We start from the raw sequence: 20,868 nt of genomic DNA, 5'->3' as shown, positions 1-20,868 counted from the left end.
TTTAGTAGATTACTTCGTACGTGGTCACATTATATTTATGTTTTTTGCATACGAACTTTAATTATCAGAGAAAAGTCTCTTAAATAACTTTATTAAATTGTATATTTAAATACAATCTAAGATTTTAAATTCATATTGAATCCCGATCATCGTGCAATTGTAAAAAACTCAAACAAATATTGTCATACACAATACAATACAAATTAAATACAACGCAGACCTTGACCTACAGTACCTAGATATATTGTAACAGTATAAGTATCGATATTAGTTAAATAATTATTTATTATTTTTTTAATAATTTATAAACCTATTGTTTACGCGTAGTGTTTTGGATATTAACACTCTCTTCCATACACACACAAATAAAATGTATTTAGTATATGATACAGATTCCTACAAAATACATTGGCACGAATTTCTAATTTATATTTTAATATAGTGATTGATTACTACAAAAACGATACTGTTTAAATCTTTATGGAAGTTAAATACTGTTAAAGAATATTAGTAGACTAGCTTATACGTATAATTTAGCAATAATGTATAAACTATCTTATTCAAACACAAAAGTAAATACGAGTAGATAATAAAAAATACTACGTATATTGTATTAAATACATTTGAAATTAATATAGATCTAATTTGATAGAAAAAAAAATAGTATGCATCTATGTAAGATAATATGTATAACTAATAATATATCGAACATTTAAGTTTAAGAAATTTCTTTTAATAAATTAATTTTTTTTTACTAAGAGTATAATAAAAATAAAAGAACAATAGTATTACATAACAATTATAAAAGAACCTCGAGCTGTTTTTTTTTTTAAATTTAATATATTTTCAGTCAATATTTTTTCATACAAAAGGATGTAAAGGTATTTTTAATTCGATCGTCAGTAATAAAAAAATATTAATTATAAAATAAAATCATAAAAATATTAACTACGACCTAATAAATAATTTATACCAAACAAAAAAAAAATACTCTTATAAATATGAAAATATGAAATAAGACTATAAACTTTAACTAATTAAATTAAATTTTTATTTTTTTATAGTCACAAAAAATGCACTGTATAATATACAGTATATAATATTATAATTTATAGCTGATGAATAAAATATTAAATAAATATTTCATAAGCTATATGAATTATAAATAAATAATTTTACTACAATAACTCCCACATATGATTTTGTAAAAACATAAAGATTGCATATTAAATCTTTTTTTTAAACAGTATGGCAATATTATTTAAATATCTTGCCAAACAAAGGTGATCCCAGAGCTGCTAATTTTTAATAACAGCACACTGTTGCAAAACATTGATTTTCTAACAATTTGTGCATACTTATACTGTATATTACCATTTCTACAAACACCATTCGCAATTTCATAAACATACAAAAAATGTATTGCAAATGTATAATATATAATATGCCTCTAATATAAATATGTTTATTTATAAAAATTAAAATGGCGGTGCAGTTCATTTGAGTTGTAAAAAATAATTTGATTTTTCATTGAAATTTTGCACTAACAACTACTATTACATAGATAATACAAATTATAATACTTGTATAATACTATCGAATATAATAAGCAGTATTAATCATTAAAAAGTAAAATGAAATAAATTAATATTTTTAACTGAAAATAATTGCGTGAGTTTTTTTAAAGTGAAATAATATCATAATGATTTCTAGGTTTTTTTCCTATGCGGATACAAGAACAAACTACTACTCACATAAAGATCGCAAAACTGTTTTTAAAAACAAAACGTCTGAAATCACCGTCAGGAAAATATTATGCGATAAAAACTACTGAAAATAATACCATGTTCAGGCTACGCACGCACACACAGAATAATAAATTGCGTGGACAGGTATTGTTATTGTACCTGTATTAATAACGTGCAGCGACGAACATAATAATAATAATATTCGATCGTCTTTTATTGTCGCGGTTACGACACTTACTTTTCGCATGATCGGATTTCGATATTTTGTCTTTTTCGGTCTCTGCGGCGAGCGGGGCGCGTGTTACAGGTAGCGGCTGCGTGTTTCGCCCGTGATCATGTCGTAGGTTCGGGGGTAGAAAGTACACTTTGTAGGTAGCGTGTCCCGGGAGAAAGGGTGGGGATGATAGGGGAGCTTTGGATGGATTTAACTAGCGAAAAGATAAAAATACGTTAAACTCGCGTGTAAACGGAAAACGGTGGAAAAACAGCGAAAACAACAAATAACGGACGACGAAATCGAAAATGTTAAACCGTTGTCCGATGCGGTGGCGGCGGTGGTGGAAGAGGCGGTTCGGCGGGGGACAGGCGCGAAATGTTGAGTCGAGAGCGATAAAGCGACGGGCCGCCTTGGCGTCGCGGCGCCGGCGTGCTGGACGGGGGGGGGAGGGCGGTAGTGGCCGTGAAGGTTTTTCCGCGGGGAGGGGGGAGGAGGGACAGTAACCGCTATTCCTGCGCCGTTGGCAAGCCGCCCTTTCGCAGCTGGTCCCGGGGAAAAACGCGCAAACAACAGCTGTACACGACCGCCGCCGCCGACGACCATACCCTATCGCAAAGGCGCGCGCGTCGGCGTGTCACATGTAGGTACACCGCGCCACGCATATTGGCGTGGCGTCCCGGTCCTTGCAAGGTCGCCGCGGCGAGTTCCCGAGGACGTGCGCTCGATAAAGACGTTTTGTAATAATCCGTCACATTATTATTATTTATTAGGTATTATTATAATATTATCATTATTTATATTATTATTTATTTACTACTGTAGTTTGTCATTTTAAACAAATACGGCCGTTTGATAGGTATACCTGACACATTATTATAGTCGTCGTTACAAGCGCTCATGCGATGTCCCCAACCCTTTTGTAATCATTATAGGCATTTGTATTATGTATTTAAAACGAACAACGATATGTTATTATATTATTATTACGGCAGTGGTCTGAAAGTACCTACACCACCACCAATTACCGCTGACCTTCCCCCACCACAATAACACACTTTTGATTTATATTTCGTCCCCAATCGATTTCACGTCTTCTCGGAAGCCCCAAGAACGTTTATTTTTATTCATGCAACCATCCGCGATTCTATGTAAAGGAAATTCACTCCCCCTTTTACCCTTCAATGACGTATTATTTGAATTATGGTTTTTGGAATTTATAAAAAATGATGGAATACCATTTTTCTTAATTCGATTTTTACCTTTTGAGGAATGTGCTGTTATGATACATATTTCTATTTTTAAAAAAAGAACAACACTTTATTTGACATTAAATAACATTGGGCGACATTAAACAGAAAATTATTGTTGTTGAAAATATAGATAATATATCAAATTAAAATTCAAACGAGTAGTTTCTAAGTTATTAATATTTATTTACTAAAGATATTTTAAAATATATTATAGTAAATAGATTTACATAATATTATGTATAATAAATATGTTGTAAATAAGTAGTTGTTCAAATTTCAATTTAGACGCATCAAAACTTTCAAAAAATTTCATCTGCTTAACAATTTACAATAAAATAAGATTGTTATTATGTAAAAAAAAATTTTTACCATCACAGGACATTCTTTAAATGGTAAAAATTAAAAATATGTCCCTTGCGTATACCAAAAATTAAAATTTGGATAAAAATATTATTGAAAATAAAAAACAAAATGGGAGTATGTTTGGTGTATCACATAATATACATATATTAATATCGACCATATACCATTATTTAATACAAATGTATTAAATTGAATTTATGAAATATTTTAAGTTATAACTCTCTCATCATTCCCAATCGTCTTATTTTTCTGTAATGCAATATAAAACGAGATAAACATTATTATTTCTTAATAAGTTTATAAATCATATTGAAAGTATAACAATAACAATTCTAAAACATAATATGTAATAGGTACATAAATTCATATTATGTATATTTTATGAATAACGCTCTTATAAAACCATATTTGGTGTGTAGGTACCTTGTTTGCGTTTTACATTGCATATATAACACCACCACATAAGCAAACCGCTCCATGCTTCGTAAATTTCACATGTGTGTGTATAAGAATGATGCAAATAATTTATAATTTTATACACTTAGTAAAATCAACAATGTAGTATTTCAATAATAATAATTGCTTTGTTATAGTATCAGACCACTTGAAAACTGGTTTGTATGGGTATATACTAAAATGGAAAGTTGTAACTACCTACAGTACTTATGAACTCCCAATTTCTTAGTAATTAGTATATAATGCTGAACCCAATAAATTTAATTTAATTAATTTAAAACAGTTGACGCCAATAAAATAAAAAAAAACATGATAATATGTGAAACCACTATAGAGTTGAATGGACTATATGTAACTTGATATAAAATATTTCTTTAAAAGACGTCTCTAATTGTTATAATTTGTGCAGGTACAATAGTAAATTCAACAGGTATAGTCAATAAATGTCAATGTAATAATAATAATTAATACTTTGATTATGTTATGTGTGTATCCAAATTGTATTATTTTCATTAGATAACACATACTATGTTAAATACATATTATGAATAATTAAAATATTGTTTATTCTATATTTATTTATATTTCAAAAATATATGACTAAAATATAATATTTATTAGCCTTAATAAATGTTAAATATATTGTGTTTTTTTTTAAGTTTAACTTAAGTAATTATTTTCTTTTATAAATCAAAGCGAGGAAACTATACTTGATTTTAAAAGTTATAAAATTATTGATGATTTTAGAAATTTTCCTTAGATTTTATAGTATAAAACAAAAGTCATTGCCAATTTTAATAAATGTAAAAAGTTAAATTTAAAGGTTTTTTTGTATTTTAAATAATATTATATAATTTTTCAAATCGTTTATTTAATTACAAAAAATAGTTATTATTTAAACTGAAATAAAATTGAACCAATTGAATATATTATTATAATAATATGTAAAAGCGTTATCAAAAATGTCAAAAATTGAAGCAAGCCCATTTGTTATATTTTGAATTTGAAATAGGTAATTGCTAAAACAGTATAAAAAGGATTTTTTAACCTTAACCGTTGAAAACGAAAATGAAAGTAATAATACAATATAATTATTCTACTAAATACCTGTAAAACAGACATGCCTACTTAAAAATAAATAATTATAGCATTTAACATTTTTTTATCACAAAAACTATTTGTTTGAAACAAAAATGAATTAAAACATATATTTATATATAGAAAAATAAGTAAGTTCAAAACTATTTTATTTTACGCAATTTGTTTTTATTATTTAAGGTTTCTTAATTCTTAATACATAATAATTTGGCATATAAAAATTATACCGAGCATATGTTTTATAATAATATACGTAAGGTAATCCAATTGTCTATAAAGAAAAGAAAATAAAATTCTATGGTTCATTTATATACTTATATTATATTTTTATAGAAACAAATGCGTACACTGTTTGAGTGCAATATGCCAATATATATGCATATTGTCATGTTTAGATAATATATGCAATAAAGTAATTAGGGCAGTTGGAGCCAATTAAACATTATAATATTATATATTATTATAATTTATAATTCTTTCACGCTAATTTTTATTTTTAGTTCATATAGTACAATAATAATTATCATACTTTTTAAGTAAATTGTATAAATCTTGATTGGATACAAACATTGAGTGTAAGTAACTTTTCTTGATTTTCTCGCATCAGAAATATACAAAAATACATTACTAAAAATGTAGTAGGCCTGAGTGGTATAATAAATTAAGTAACAATGATAAATAATCAAATTTAAAAAACATTCGTACTTAAATATATGTTGATAGTTTTTTTATACAAGAAAACTAAAAAATCTATTGATAAAATTGATAAATTATTAATTCGAAATACTATCTAAGTACCCTTAATTTATTATCTAACAAGGAGCTACTTTCATCTTAAAAAAAAAATTGGAACATCCCCTCCTCTCACAAAAAAAATGTAACAAAAAGATAATACTACACATATTTGAGAACAAAATAATAAATAATAACCCACAAGACTTAACCTGGTCGTTAAATGTAGGTATACGATTATTTTATATTTTTATAATTCATATTGAATTCTGAATAAAAATCAAATTTCTAGTAAAATTATAATAATAATGTAATATACCAACATCTGAAAGTATAATTATTAAAACTTATCAACACTAAGAATAAATCAGTATGAAAATAAAAACTATTCTAATACTATACTTTTTTTATTTAGGTAGATTTTATCTATAACAATTCACTGCAGCAAAACGTATTCATGCAGTGAAAATATTAAAATCGATGATTAACTTAATGATAACTTACCAATAATCATTACAGATTATATTAGTTTCGAATGATTTATGTATTATATCATGTACGAAAGTGACATACATATTTAGTATTTGTAAAATAAATAATAATACGTACATTCAAACTGTAATAATATCTACTAACACTAACAATACAAAATTCTCCAACTTGAAAATAATATAACAATAAGAATTATAAAGTAAGAATAAAATAATAGTAATTTCATTGGTAAAATATAAATTCACAGTACAAAAATAATTAAACTAATATATTATTATTATCTTATTTTTATAAGCTAAAAAAACGTAGTGACATTGAAGGTGAAAATACCACGAAAGAACTAGTCTAATATTAGCATACACAGAAATACACATTTATTATGTTTTTGGCATACGACGACGAAACAAATTAAATTGACAACCCGACAGTTTACATACTCTCAAATATTTACTCATCAGTATTCACTACTGCAATACTAATAGTAGCACGAAATTTCGAAGGCCCAATATGTATAGTTTTGAAGTTTTCATATCGAAAGCGCCATTATGCACAAACAAAAATCATGTAATTTATAAATTAATAATAATGAAAATATGTAACAAATAATTCCATACTTTTTAACTTTTGAATAACACGTCGTCCAGAGAATATATTATGATTTGGATAATTAATAATTATACTTTATACAGTTTAGACAATTTTAATTTTAACGGTAAATAATACACAATTTAAATTGTGTAAATCGGATCAACAAAAGTGCAATAGTTACAATGTTATTAGGACAAAAATCGATGATGCTAAATGTACAATACCTATTACCTATGTATGAATTTAGAAACATTTATTTTATAATTACTGAAATTTTAATCAGCAATTAAAACTTGAATATAATATATTTGTATCAAAATTATGTAAATATATCGAAATACTCTGAAAAGTATTTTGATTGGAATATGATATTAATAATATTGCCATTCAAAAAAGTAAAAAAATAATATGTAAGAAAAACATTTCCAACGATCACCTTGTATTTACTAATAAGTAATAAGTGACGATGATATTAGCTTTAGGTACTCAATATCAGTACATATCAGTATTCAAGTAAGGCAATAAGGTATAAAACAATGAAACATTAAAACCAGTTAAATTTTAAGCTATTATGTTTAATACATTTAGTTACGATTGTCTCATTTCATGGTCTATGTATCAAATACACAGTTCAACCCGTCAACAGTTGACTTACTACTTAAAAGTATACACGTTATAATGTTTCTGAATCATGAACATTAAACAAAATAATAATCAAGTATGAATAAACATAGTATCCTAAATATTTGTACATTTTGGATTCGAAAAAGAACTAGCGAGTGATAATATACAAAGATATATAGTATAACCTGTATGATTCTTTTATCAAGCACTTATTATTAAAGAATGTATAAACGTATTAATTATTCTGCTTCAGAATATGAAATTAAAAATGTATATTCTCATTTAAAACAAGTAAAATAAAGTAAAATTTGTTTTATTTCAACTAGAAATGACGTAAAGGAAATATTTTAAAAACCATTAATATATTTTGAAATAATGAGTGTTGTTTTATTAAAAGAATCACCTGTATAGTACAAAGAACTTTGTTCTATAATACTTTTTTAAATTTTAAGGGTCAAAAGTAGAAAATTCTTCGTACTTTATTTAATAATCGGGAAAAACAAAAAAAAATAGAATAATTACCTAATAACAAAAAAATTGTTTGTTATACCTATTGTTATTAATCAAAAACAAATAACTTAAGGTACTTTAAATTTCTATCAAATATACATAGGTATTATCAATTTCTATAGGTATAATATATTTTTTAATATTTTAGACAGTGTTTGGTGTGTCAAGTTGGTTAAGACATTATTTAATTCAAATTTAACACTCAATAAAGTGATAAACCTATTGACGAGGACACTCGATACCCTACATATACAATAGAACGACTTCTCCGGATTTTTTAGAATATATTTCTTAATTGACAATAAATGTCTAAATAATATGGATTTCAAGAAAAATTAAAAATTTCATCTTATTGATTTGGTTAATCGTGCTTCAGAATATCAGCTCCTACTAAAATTAAAAATCCAAACATTCCAAACCCTCTAAAATCATATATGTCTATTGTCTATGTACAGTTCAAATACATAACTATACGTAAATAATAGGTTAGGTTATGTTTTGGTCCATATATGTAGATTATTTCTTCATTTATTCTTATCTACTGTGACTATTTAGAATATATTTTAATAATTTTGCGCTATCATAATAATATTTGAATAATTATTCAATCTAATTCATTTTTTAACATAAAAAAAAACATAATAATACTATAATGAATTGATTGGATATAATCAATTTATATTTTTTGATTTTTTTTTTTTTAATAGGTAATTATAAATAAAAATTACAAACAATTGATATATCTATCAGCTATCAAGTATGTTTCACTTACACCATACATGTCAGATACATAGGTTAATACACTATATTATGTACAAAATTAATCGAAAATACCATCGATGTCATAAATCTAAAATTTAAAATAGATTTCAAAATATCACAAATTGAATGTTGAATACAAAAACATTTAAAACAAGTATTTAATAATACCAAAAATATAAAATTTAAAAAAATATGTATCAACATATAACCAAATTATTGACAATTTTAACTGGGTACTACGCGCTATAAAAATAAAATATTAAGATGGTAATAATATTATTATCTATTTTTATTGTAATTTACTACAAATATGTTATTCTAAAAAAAATATAGGTCAATTGAATTTAATTAATTTAATTCAGAATTGTTCAGATCTACTGTTATATACTTTACTATAATAACTATGATTATATCAATTATTTAATTACAATATCGATAGGTATTTCCTTGAAGTATGAAAACAAGTATGATAACTTAGTATATTAATTATTAAATTATACATCTTATAAATCATATAAATAATAAAATTAATATTAACATAACTACACTCTACAGACTTTATATCTAATTGGTAATAAATATTAATACTTATAATTTAGAATATAATAAATGATTAATTATTTAATTATATGTCTGTATAATTTATGTACCTATCGTGTTTAAAATATAGTACACATAGACATAATATTTAAACACATAATGAAATTAAATATTATAGCAAAATGTTCAATACTTATGATATAATCGAACGTACAAATATTCTAGAAATCGACCTTCAAATTCTGCAATATTGTCAACGAATGTATTGTACCTATAATACCTATTACGTTTACGATACATATAAAATAATGGTACACTATAAAACAATAAATGTTATTTATTTGACCTAGCTGTTTTAAAATTGTTTATAAATTACATTTTAGATCCTAAATAAAGTAAAGAGTAAATTGGTTTTACTGTTTTTTTTTTTTATTGCTTATAAATATATAATACTTATAAACAGGTGGTACTTAATAAAAGTAATTTATCGATTTTATCAAAATTTCTTCAAATCGTAAAGAAAAACTATAGACAACAATTTTAAACAAATGTCCGCAAGCGAAATTTTAAGAAAAATTTTTGAATACCATGAATATTGATTTATCATTGCTTTCAAGTATTTAAATTTCAAAAAAAATTACTGTCCTGCGGCGATATTTAAGAAGCGAGACGAGTGATATATACCTGGATTTTGTATTTTGTTTGGCTTTTAGATTATACATTTACATAATATTCATATTCTTTTACTTTTATACATAATATATAAAACAAGCTTGCCCTTGAGATCAATCTCTATTTATTTTAGTGGGTAGGTACTTGTATATAATTATAATTATTTATTATGTCATGAGTACTAGAGCCATACTTCACATACTAACTTCGCATTTTTTGGACGTCATAATATATGCTTTATAGAATATAAAATATTATAGTACAAAAATATTAATATTATGTATGTATGTAAAAACATAGTTATATGATTTATCATTTATGTAACTATTTCTTCATTTAAAAGTATAGGAATAATAATGTTGAGCTCTTTGCTTATTTATAATAAAACAATAAATAACTGAAGTTAATCAATAGTAATATTACTCAATTAAATTAATATAGCTTGTAATACACAACACGTTTCATAAATATATATACAAGTACAGTATAGTATAGTACATTTATATTATGTACATAATAATATATTATATTGGTATGTAACATACAAATCAACCGAAACTAAAACAATTATAAGTTATAACGAACAAAATATAATGTTTCAGCAGAAACATTGTTTCCGTGTGTAAATTTTTAAACAAACCAATATTGTATACAAAATAAATTTGAAATGCACAATGTATATGTTTTCTAGTATACTATGCCATATACTGAACGTTTTTCCTTGGAAACATCAATGGTATTTTATACGCGGTAGACACCGTATATAGAAATAACAAGCTTAAAAGGTTTTAACATGAATGATAGAAAATTTTAAAATTAATTTAAATTTGAAACATATTATATAAAATAAAAACTAATGGAACTTTTTCGAGGACATCTCTTTGCTTTTTATTTTATTAAATTTATAAATGTCGTGTCCACATATTTATTTTTAATAATTTATTGATCGGTATTTTTAAGCTAAGAAAATATTTTACACATTCAAAAGAATCATTTACGTCTATAATTATTTATAGTATGTGTTTTAGCACTAAAATCAGTGAAAATGTTCGATCTAAAGTTAATATCAGAAATATTACAAGAGTAATATGGAAACTTATAATTCCAAATAGAGATCTGATACAAATACTTTAAGAACCACAATAACAGCTTAATCAATAAGACGCTGAATACAAATATGCAGTTTAGCAAGCATCAGCAGTCAGCACACAAACGAAAAATTCTTGTAGAATTATAAAAGATAGCCTCAAATTAACAGAAGTATAAACTTTACATCTTAAGTGAAATAGCAATTCCGGGCATATGCAGATCAACAACAATCAAAAATACAAAAACAACGAAAGACATCCCCACTTTACAGATTATATCACTGCGACTAGGTGCTTCAAAACGAAACGAAGTTTTATGCACAATATAAAAGGATGATATCACCTGATAAAAAAAATAATAAAGATAGAATAATATATGAAAAGAAAATAGATTATCATGATATCATGAAATGATGTGGGCATGAGTGATAGAAAGCCAATCGCTAAAAATTTTAATGAATGAAAAATTGAAAAACACTTATTCAACCAAGAGCAGGGGTAGCTAATAATACCAAGAAGAACATAGAACTTAGTACAATAGAAAACAGAAGCCAATGGCTAACGTGGAAGCATTTAGAACGAAAAATATACAGTATTTAATTTCAATACTATAATATATTGTCTAGGTATATGAATAATATTTTAAAAACAATTTTAATATTTAATATGTAACTAAGATGTATTTTTACATTAAACACTCACTTAGTCGTTCATATTAAACATAGGTATTCACTAATTATTTAACCACTTATGCCCTAGCTAATTTAAGAAAAAACATTTTTATTTTTCCGATGTAAAATTTCTTTGGTTGCGTGATACCCAATTAGAATTCATTTAGCGTTTCGCTGTTAAATTAAAGGAATAAACTATAATTGTTTCAATAATTAAGCTAAGTTTTAATTTGTCTACTTAAGAAAACATTAGCTTACGTATTATAGTTTAAGGTTAAAAACTATTATAAAACTCCTTAGGAAACATACATTAAACGCATTTTTTTCTTAACTATTACTATTTTTTAAAGAAATATAATAGATAGCTATAATGCCTATAATTGGTTTCTATTTTATTGAATCACACGAAATTGTAACATATGTAACAATTAATGCAAAAAAGGGAAAATCATTGTAAGATCTTTACATTCATTTCTCTGCTTAGAATCTAAAATTGCATAAATAATTAAACTGATTAGTCAACAAACTATACACAACCGATGTCTATTTAGTATTTATCAAAAAACCCTTTCATTCAGATCTAATTCGATTCATAATCGACATTCTGATTTTTTCATTAATCTGCAATCTTTATGTTAAATAATAATATCCATACAATAATTGATATTTTTAAAAAGCTTTAAGTTAATCAATTAAGCTAGTGGGTAATATTATTTCTTAAATGAAGCAAATATTATATATCTATATACTTATTCTCGTTGGTAAATATATAAATTACAGGTATATGTATAGCGCCAAAATTATTTTATTATATTATGCTGATACTTAATAATATATAAGTCATAACTCATAAGTATGTACGACCATTACATCTATTACGTATTACTTTTACTTATAAAATGCCACTACAACATCTACAACTATGACTATTAACTATTATAAAATAATATGTATACATATAAATTATTTTATATTCTAAAAGCAAAATACGTATGATAAAGATATTCTATACCACATTGTCATAAAATAATATAATAATATAATACTACTAAATAATATAATAATACTAATAATTTTCGAGTTAATCACATATAAATACGTATACATGATAACCTCATTTTAATTCATACAAAATAAATACTTTTAACACTCACAGCAATATTTGCATAATCCATTGATGCACTGGGTTGGGTCTTTTGTCTCTTTTCGTTTGCGCTCATGTTTAATATTTATATATAGGTAGTCTTAATTAATCTTGTAATTGGTGTACAATATTACCAAACGGTAAACAGAATTGAAATCGTATACGTTGAGGTATCTTTTTTCTTGGTGCTCGACCTATCCTTACTGGTCGATAGGTCGAACTCATTGATCGCTGTACCGGCGTCCCTTCCGGTAGTTTTGATACTACAAGTGCCGTTCTGATGTAATTTAGTACCTCACTGCAAAATAAATACACAACATAAATTATAATTAAATTTTATCGCTGTCTTTTCAATTTAAGATAGTTAATAAAAGAAATCATAATTTGTCGAATATATATTTTAAACAACGACCTTTCACGTTATAATTATTGAAATAAGAATGAATTATTACAACGAACCACTTTTGTTTTATACTGTAATATATTAAGTAATTGCAGTTTTTTTACGTTTTCAGTTACGTGTAGATCAATCATTACTTTGCAAAACATTAGTGTGAAAAGACTATAGTCAGAAAATATATTATGATACAACTATACAACTGTCAACAACATAGTATATTTGGAGAATGTACTCGTACACTATTATAATTTCTAACATAGTACAATAAATATTATACATTTATACCATTTTAAGAACCTTAACATACATTTTTTTTAATGTATTTAATAAGAAACTTTTTGATATTTGAATCATTAATATATGTAAACAGTCGGCACCGACTGTCATCCATATAGTACTCACAAAAAGCTTTTAAAAGAATATTCCCAACATTTGACTATTATTGAAATTAAAATTAAAATTTACTAAACATTACAAAAATAATATACTTTACAATACCATGCTCTTTTTTATGTGATTTTTAGTAATGCACTCGATAATATAATTGTATTTACGTCTAACAGTATACAACAGTTACGGAAGTTAATTATTAGCTACTATAACTCATCGTATAATTATTTACAATTTAAACTAGAAATTATACGACTATTGAATCATTTGATAATTGATTGTGAAATCATATGCAGACTATAGTTGAAATAGTTTTAAAATTATTATTGTACGACTATTTATGTATTGATATAATAATTGTATCAATGTTAAAAAATGAAAATATAACATGTGCTAAAAATTTAAAGTCAAATGCATATACTTAATATACATAATAAAATAAAATAAAAAAATTGAGTATGATTCATGTCGTAAACTAACCCTGAGCAATTTTGAATTTGTCGAGTATTCCCACAAAGGCACAAATACCGATGTTCACAACATGTTCTATTGAGATGTAACTTTTTTTATGTCAGACAATGTTATCTACCTTTTATCATTAATTTATTCATTATGTGTCATTAAAGTTGCCATAACAGCAGTTTTATACGTATTTTTTACTCTCTTATTTAATTCAGAAAAATACTGGGCGAGTAAATGGAATCCATAACAACAATACAGGCAATAATATAAATTAATACATCTTAAGCATTGAATACGACAAATAGAAAAATTCAAAAATCATCATCAAATACAGAATTTTACTTAAAAATTCTAATAATATTATTTACTATAATTTTAAATTATTCAATCATGTCAAAGTTAAAATTATAAAACGAAATAAATAATATATTGATTAAAATTAAAATTATTTAGTTTATATAAATGAAAACAATTAATTTTAGATATTAGATTCTCTCGAATCTTTGTTTAAAATCAACGATTTAAGTGGTAAAACATTAGCCAAATTATACTTCAAAGTTTTAAAAATGTAGAAATCAATTTGATTTAAAACTTAATTAAACAAGACTAGAATGGCGTGAAGTTTATATCTAATTTTGAAATTAATATTTGACTACCTAGAATCTAGGTCCTAGATCAACTAGTCGAAACACAAATCGAAATAGTATCTATATTAGCGAAAAATTCAAAGTAGTAAGTTCATTCTGTTCTCTGACAAATTTAAAGAATAACTTATTAAATTAAAGATTTTTTTTTAACATAGGACAAACTTAAAAAATGTAATTGCCTATATGGCCCATTTAGACTCAAAGGTGCAATTTCCCAGGAACCAAATTCTGAATCTAATCATAAAGAAGTCCCTGTTCTTGAGACTTTAAGTGCCTAATACCAATAGTGAAATTTATATACTGACACGAGTCATCTCAGTGGGGCCCAGTATTCATATGTATATGAAATTAAATTAAATAAATAAATAAATAAATAGAAGTGGAAAATGTCCTGCTACAACCAATATACTGCGAAAATAAAAAATAAAGTTCTTTTACTTGTACTTTACAAGTTGACTATTATTATAATATATATATATATATATATATAACATTATACATATAATTCTTTCTATCAAAATAATGAAATTTATTTAGCGTAGAATGTCATCATCACAATTCACAGCGACATGAGACTTTATTCAATTAATAGCGTTATGACCATATAGTGTCGCTAAATGTCGATATGTTACATATTTATCGAAATAAATAATTACCCGAGATAGAAACGACGTCCGGTATGTGGAGGTATATACTATATAGTATATATACTTATAAATATAATACATGAATTGTATAACAGGAAATAATCGAACAATCTCAGTATTTGTTACACGTAAACATAATTAAGTTACACTCAACACTGCAATGTACGTATTATCATATGAACAATGACATCTAACACATTTAAACATTTTTAAGATTAAATTCTCAAGAACTCAAGGAGCTAATAATTTCTTTTATTAGCACTTAAAAATGTAGGTACTTATAGCCGATTCATAATGAAGCAAAAAAAATTAATTTATATATTTTAACATTAACATTAATTAATTATATCTACAATTTAGGTATAATAAATATATTATTAAGGTCGAGACTTTTTCGTGTAAAAAGAATATTAGGTACATAAAGTTTCAAAAGTGTCATGAAGTAACTTTAATGACTAATAACCTAATTAAGATAATAGGTAATTTAACGATTATATTTCCCAATAGTTTCTATATACGTATATTACTAGGAAAATCTACCGGCAGACCGACGTTTGTAGATGAAATACATGCATACATGCATTTATAGAGCACCCACCGCACTGCAGATTGATTTTTTAAATTAAATAATTATTAATTAATATTTAATAATTTCAGTCCTTCGCTAAAGTGTGCGAAGCAAGAAGAGTTTCAAGCATTCGTTAGCTGTATATAGGTACTGGTCGGTTTTTGATTTCGATAAAAATATTTTAAGCTAACAAGTGAATTTTAAAGATATTTTAGAACTAGTATTAATTATAATCTGTTCTGTAAAGTTATAAAAAAATAACTGAAACGTACCTGCAGTTTGCTGTAAATACCTTTTTTCAGTTGCCAATTAATTTCTACTTGAGTAAACTACTCAAAACTTAAAAATAATAATTTACTGAGTTAATTGATTAATTCTGTATAATCGATGACATCATATGAAACTTTTGATTCAAATCAATTAAATTCGAGTACGCGATAACAGAGAAATAACAAGTAATTTAAAATCCAATAATACATTCATAAAGGTACCTACCAATCAAAATTTAAAAAAAAAAACCACTAATTTCTGAGAAATGTAATCAGCCCTTCAGTAATATATTGATTGAACAATAATGCGTTCTGTAACACTATTATGAATGTACTATATAGAAGAATTTAGAAAATTTAACTAGCTGATTTAAAGAGGTTATAGTTCTATTTTCGTAGTAGATTCCCATGCGTAAAATAAAACTATTGAAAACTTTTGAAAAAAGTGGTTTAATTTATGGCAGAACCGTTCATAATGTATGTACCTACATTGTACACGATATAACAAAATCATTATTAGTTTTATAGGTATTTTATTGAAATTCAAAAAAATAATAATGGATAGTCGCGCGACATACTAGCCAATTATTTTATTTAAGATTTATGCATATAAAATAAATGATATTATTTTGATAGTTATCAAAATACTTTTAGCTATAAAATATGTTTACTAATATTATTATTATTGTTTATGTATGTAAAATTCACATTAGTTTGCTAGATACATGGCAATTCAATACAATTCGTAGTATGTAATCGAAACTGTTAGGTATCTAAAATTGTTTTTATAAAAATTTAAATTATAAATACTATGCATTTACGCATAATGGAGTAAAACCTTTACCTTTTGCTATATTTTGTTTACTTTTTTTAATACTTATATATGTATAATTGTATACATTTGAGATTTAAATTGTAATATTTAATTAAAAAGTGTTACTCACGTCCCACATCTTATTTATAACCGTAAATAAAAATATAGGTAACTGGAAAATTACTATTTCTATACATTCACATAAACCTGCAAGATGTAAAATATATTAATACCTATCTTTATTTTAAATTTTATTGAAATAGTTGTTGTTTTTTTTATTTGTTATTATTTTATAACTATATTGTAGTTAAATATGGGTATAAAATATAAATGTATAATCGATACTTGTTAGTTGTATAAATAAAATGTTATATTTCTCAGAATGAAATGTAAATATAATACACTTACTCGAAATGTTGAAAATTAAAAATCTACCCAAATGTAACGTCTATAAATATAACTAAACTCTTGTGAATTATGAGTAAACTTCGATAAACAAAAGATACTTAATATTTAGCATAAAACAATATAAAACAAGCAATTTAATTAATTCTAAATTTTAAATTAACATAAATTAAATGGGTTAAACAATAATTATAAGTATATATAAGTTTATAACCTTCGCTTTAAGAAATGTGGTATAAATAAAATAGTAAAATATTTACTTAATCATTGTAATGAAGAAATTAATTTGTCTAGGCTACACCCTTAATGTTTCAATGTGCTATCTAAGTAAAAATATTACTTTTTCCAGACATTATTAAGTGTCTTATAATATGCAAATTCATAAATAACTTGAATTCCAAAGCACTTAATAACTTAAATATATACATATTTTACTTCATTCCATTAAAACTCATAAGCGTAAAAAAATTATTTGTTAATTTAACATTTCACACTAAAACAATTTTTGAATATTATCAGAATTTGTAAAAACAGACCCCATGTAGGATAATATGTATAGAACGATCGTATTTCGTTTCACCACCAAATTAATCCCATTTTGCCACCGACCTATTTCTCGCCGCATAATTCTCAAATTATTTTTTTATTAAAACATGGTTATGAATTTGTGATTTATAAAGTGATAAATAATAATAAACATAGTGAAATATTTATAATTTGAAACGATCTACTACTATACTATCCGAATTCTGAAAATCCGTCCATAAATGAAATGGATTGATTATTTGGACAATCTTAGTCATTTTATTAAACACAACAAATAATTTTAACAAGTTCAAAAAAACTTTTTTTATTTTATATGATTATTTTTATTATGCAATTATTGATATTTTTTTATTTATGACTTTAAAAGGTACCTAATAATGACGTATATAATCGTACATTAACATTAATAAATTCGGCAAAATGGGAACTGACCGTATAGAACATCGCAGCCACGTTGCAGGTAATAATAGGAATGCGGCTCATTGAAGTAAAAAAAAAAAGGTTCTCTTTTATTACGCGCATGCCGTTAACATGTTGCTACAGATCTACAGTACATACGTATAGTCATAATATAGGTACTTGAAATCACCTTACGAAATGTAAACAATAACTAACACGCTTAACAAAATCTTCCGTAGAAAAATATTTTAACATAATAAAACCTTTTACTTTCGTTTTAGTCATATTATTTTCTATTGATTATAACAACATATTGTGTCATGTACCGTGCAATGTATACATTGTATAAACGGGTTCGTAAAATCTGATTTAATCGTAAAATACAACACGCATTATAGGTGATAAATTATAATAATTAAATTTAGATACATATTTAAGCAAATAGGTACCTAGTTAATGTTCGACAAAAATCTGTATCATTTCATTGAGAACAATTGAAAATTGTCCAGACCAATATTTTTTAGTCGAGTAACAGAACAGATATTATTATTTATTAACAAGAGTGCAAAAAACTATTTAATAAAACATAGAAACAACGTCGATAATAGAATAAATAGATAGTTGGGTCTTGAGGAGCCTCATCCCTTCTTTCAGGAGAACCACTCGAATATATCTTCCTACAAACTATGTTGTATAACAGAGTTGTGAAACGATAAAAAATTATATACATATTATGTTTTAGTGAAAAATAATCGGTTTAAAATGAATATGTATAGATATTGTAGTTTAGCTGCGATGACATCTGGTTTCGTTCTCTGTAGAAGACGGAAAAGGGTAACAGAGTGGTAAAAAATATCAAACATACATGAATGGGACTGCTGAAAGATATTGATATTATATTATAATTTGTTAGGTATTGTGTCGGTTACGTACCCCGAAACGAAATTCGTTGGCTCCGATGCAGATATGTAGATATAGGTAAATAATTAATTAAATGAAATATATAAGTGTAAATAATAAAAAAATACTTTGACACTATAATATACATATACAGTCGGCACTTTTAGGAACAAAAAAAAAAAAATTAAAAAAAATACAATTAAATCGATAAGACGATGATATTTTAATTTACGAGGAGGAAAGACATGTACGGCCAAGATCCAAGAATGGATCGCAGCAAAAAAAAACCGTGAGAATAAGTGGTATTAAAAAGAGTGGTGAGAGTGCGAGAGAGAGGAAGAGAGTTATTCGTCGTCTTGATACAAACGAAAGCGCGTACAGTGTGGTGCGCGTGGACTGCGAAGAACGATACGCGTACAACCATCCGACGCCGACCGACTGACTGACGAGTGACGACCGGTCTGCTACGACAGTGGTAGCGGTGATGACGGTCGTTGTCGTCGGACCGCGTTCCGTTCCATTGTCGGTGGCGGCGGCGGCTGTAGTACGTTGTCAAAATTCGACCAAACACAGACGCGCACACGCATGAACGCCCAAACCAACGGAGCTATGGAAATAAAAGCATAAACAAAATCGCAACAATAACAAATATGTCGAACCATAACGAAATAACTTCTGCCGGACGTGTATGTTATAGTGTATTTGCGTGAATCGCGTAGTGTGCACCGTGAGAGGAGATAATAATACCATAACAGATTACATGAACATAGTAATAATATTGATATATTTCATGAATCTGTGATACCTATTATGTTATAATATATATAAATATTACCTATTGTGATGACGATTATTGTAATGGTATAACATCGATGTGATCGACCCGGTAGGGTGAAATCGTGCGTCTTGAAGGGTGGTTGTGGTCGGTGGTGGATGGTGGTGTTGTTTGTGCAAAGGGTCATGACGGTCTCCGAGTGCCTGAGCTGGAGGGGATGTTCGCGATTCATCGGCTGCGGTCGACACGTTTCAGCGGCGGTGCGAGTGCGCATGCGCGTCATGCGAATGGCATCTGCGGATTCAGAGGCGATCGCACACATTACCGTCCACCAGATGCCGTAGCAATCGACACGTTCCCCGGGCCGTACACGTACTCGAAGTACCTAGTCAAAGTCATATTTTTATCAACGAAAAACTACGAAAGTGACGGACATCGTAATTTTCTTTATTATTTTTATTAATTGCCAAAAACGATATTGCAATGGTCTGCGGTTTACGCAGAACCTGAATGGTTAACATTCGCCAGTAACGACTCATCAACCGATCTAATATTAGGACCAGGTGGCTTGACTCCAAATACCCAATCATTTTTTTTAAGTACCGAAATATTTAAAAAAAAAATGTTGTTATATTTTTTATTGGAAAGTAAATACTATTAATTGAAATCATAGGTAAAATAAAATGTATAA

At 26.1% G+C, this 20,868-nt stretch overlaps 1 protein-coding gene across 4 annotated transcripts in view; it reads right to left on the bottom strand.

Annotated features, from left to right (window-relative positions):
- Positions 1–20,485, bottom strand: part of LOC132928780 (band 3 anion transport protein-like) — a 47,935-nt gene extending 27,450 nt beyond the window's left edge. Inside the window, exons 1-3 of one of the 4 annotated variants that reach the window (XM_060993646.1) lie at positions 20,238–20,485; positions 19,436–20,009; positions 12,966–13,253 (exon numbers count right to left, since the gene is read on the bottom strand). In XM_060993646.1, the coding sequence (XP_060849629.1) occupies positions 12,966–13,031 (66 nt within the window). In that variant the 5' untranslated portion in view covers positions 13,032–13,253; positions 19,436–20,009; positions 20,238–20,485. Of the gene's footprint in view, positions 1–1,986; positions 2,303–12,965; positions 13,254–19,435; positions 20,010–20,237 lie in introns of those variants that run through there. The other 3 variants (XM_060993648.1, XM_060993647.1, XM_060993649.1) reach the window with 3 other exon arrangements.
- Between the last annotated feature and the right edge of the window lie 383 nt (positions 20,486–20,868).

This window comes from Rhopalosiphum padi, chromosome 4 (genome assembly GCF_020882245.1).
Source record: "Rhopalosiphum padi isolate XX-2018 chromosome 4, ASM2088224v1, whole genome shotgun sequence".
Taxonomy (NCBI): Eukaryota; Metazoa; Arthropoda; class Insecta; order Hemiptera; family Aphididae; genus Rhopalosiphum; species Rhopalosiphum padi.
The sequence above is the reverse complement of the archived record's forward strand: the minus strand, read 5'-3'. Positions and strand labels throughout refer to the sequence as shown.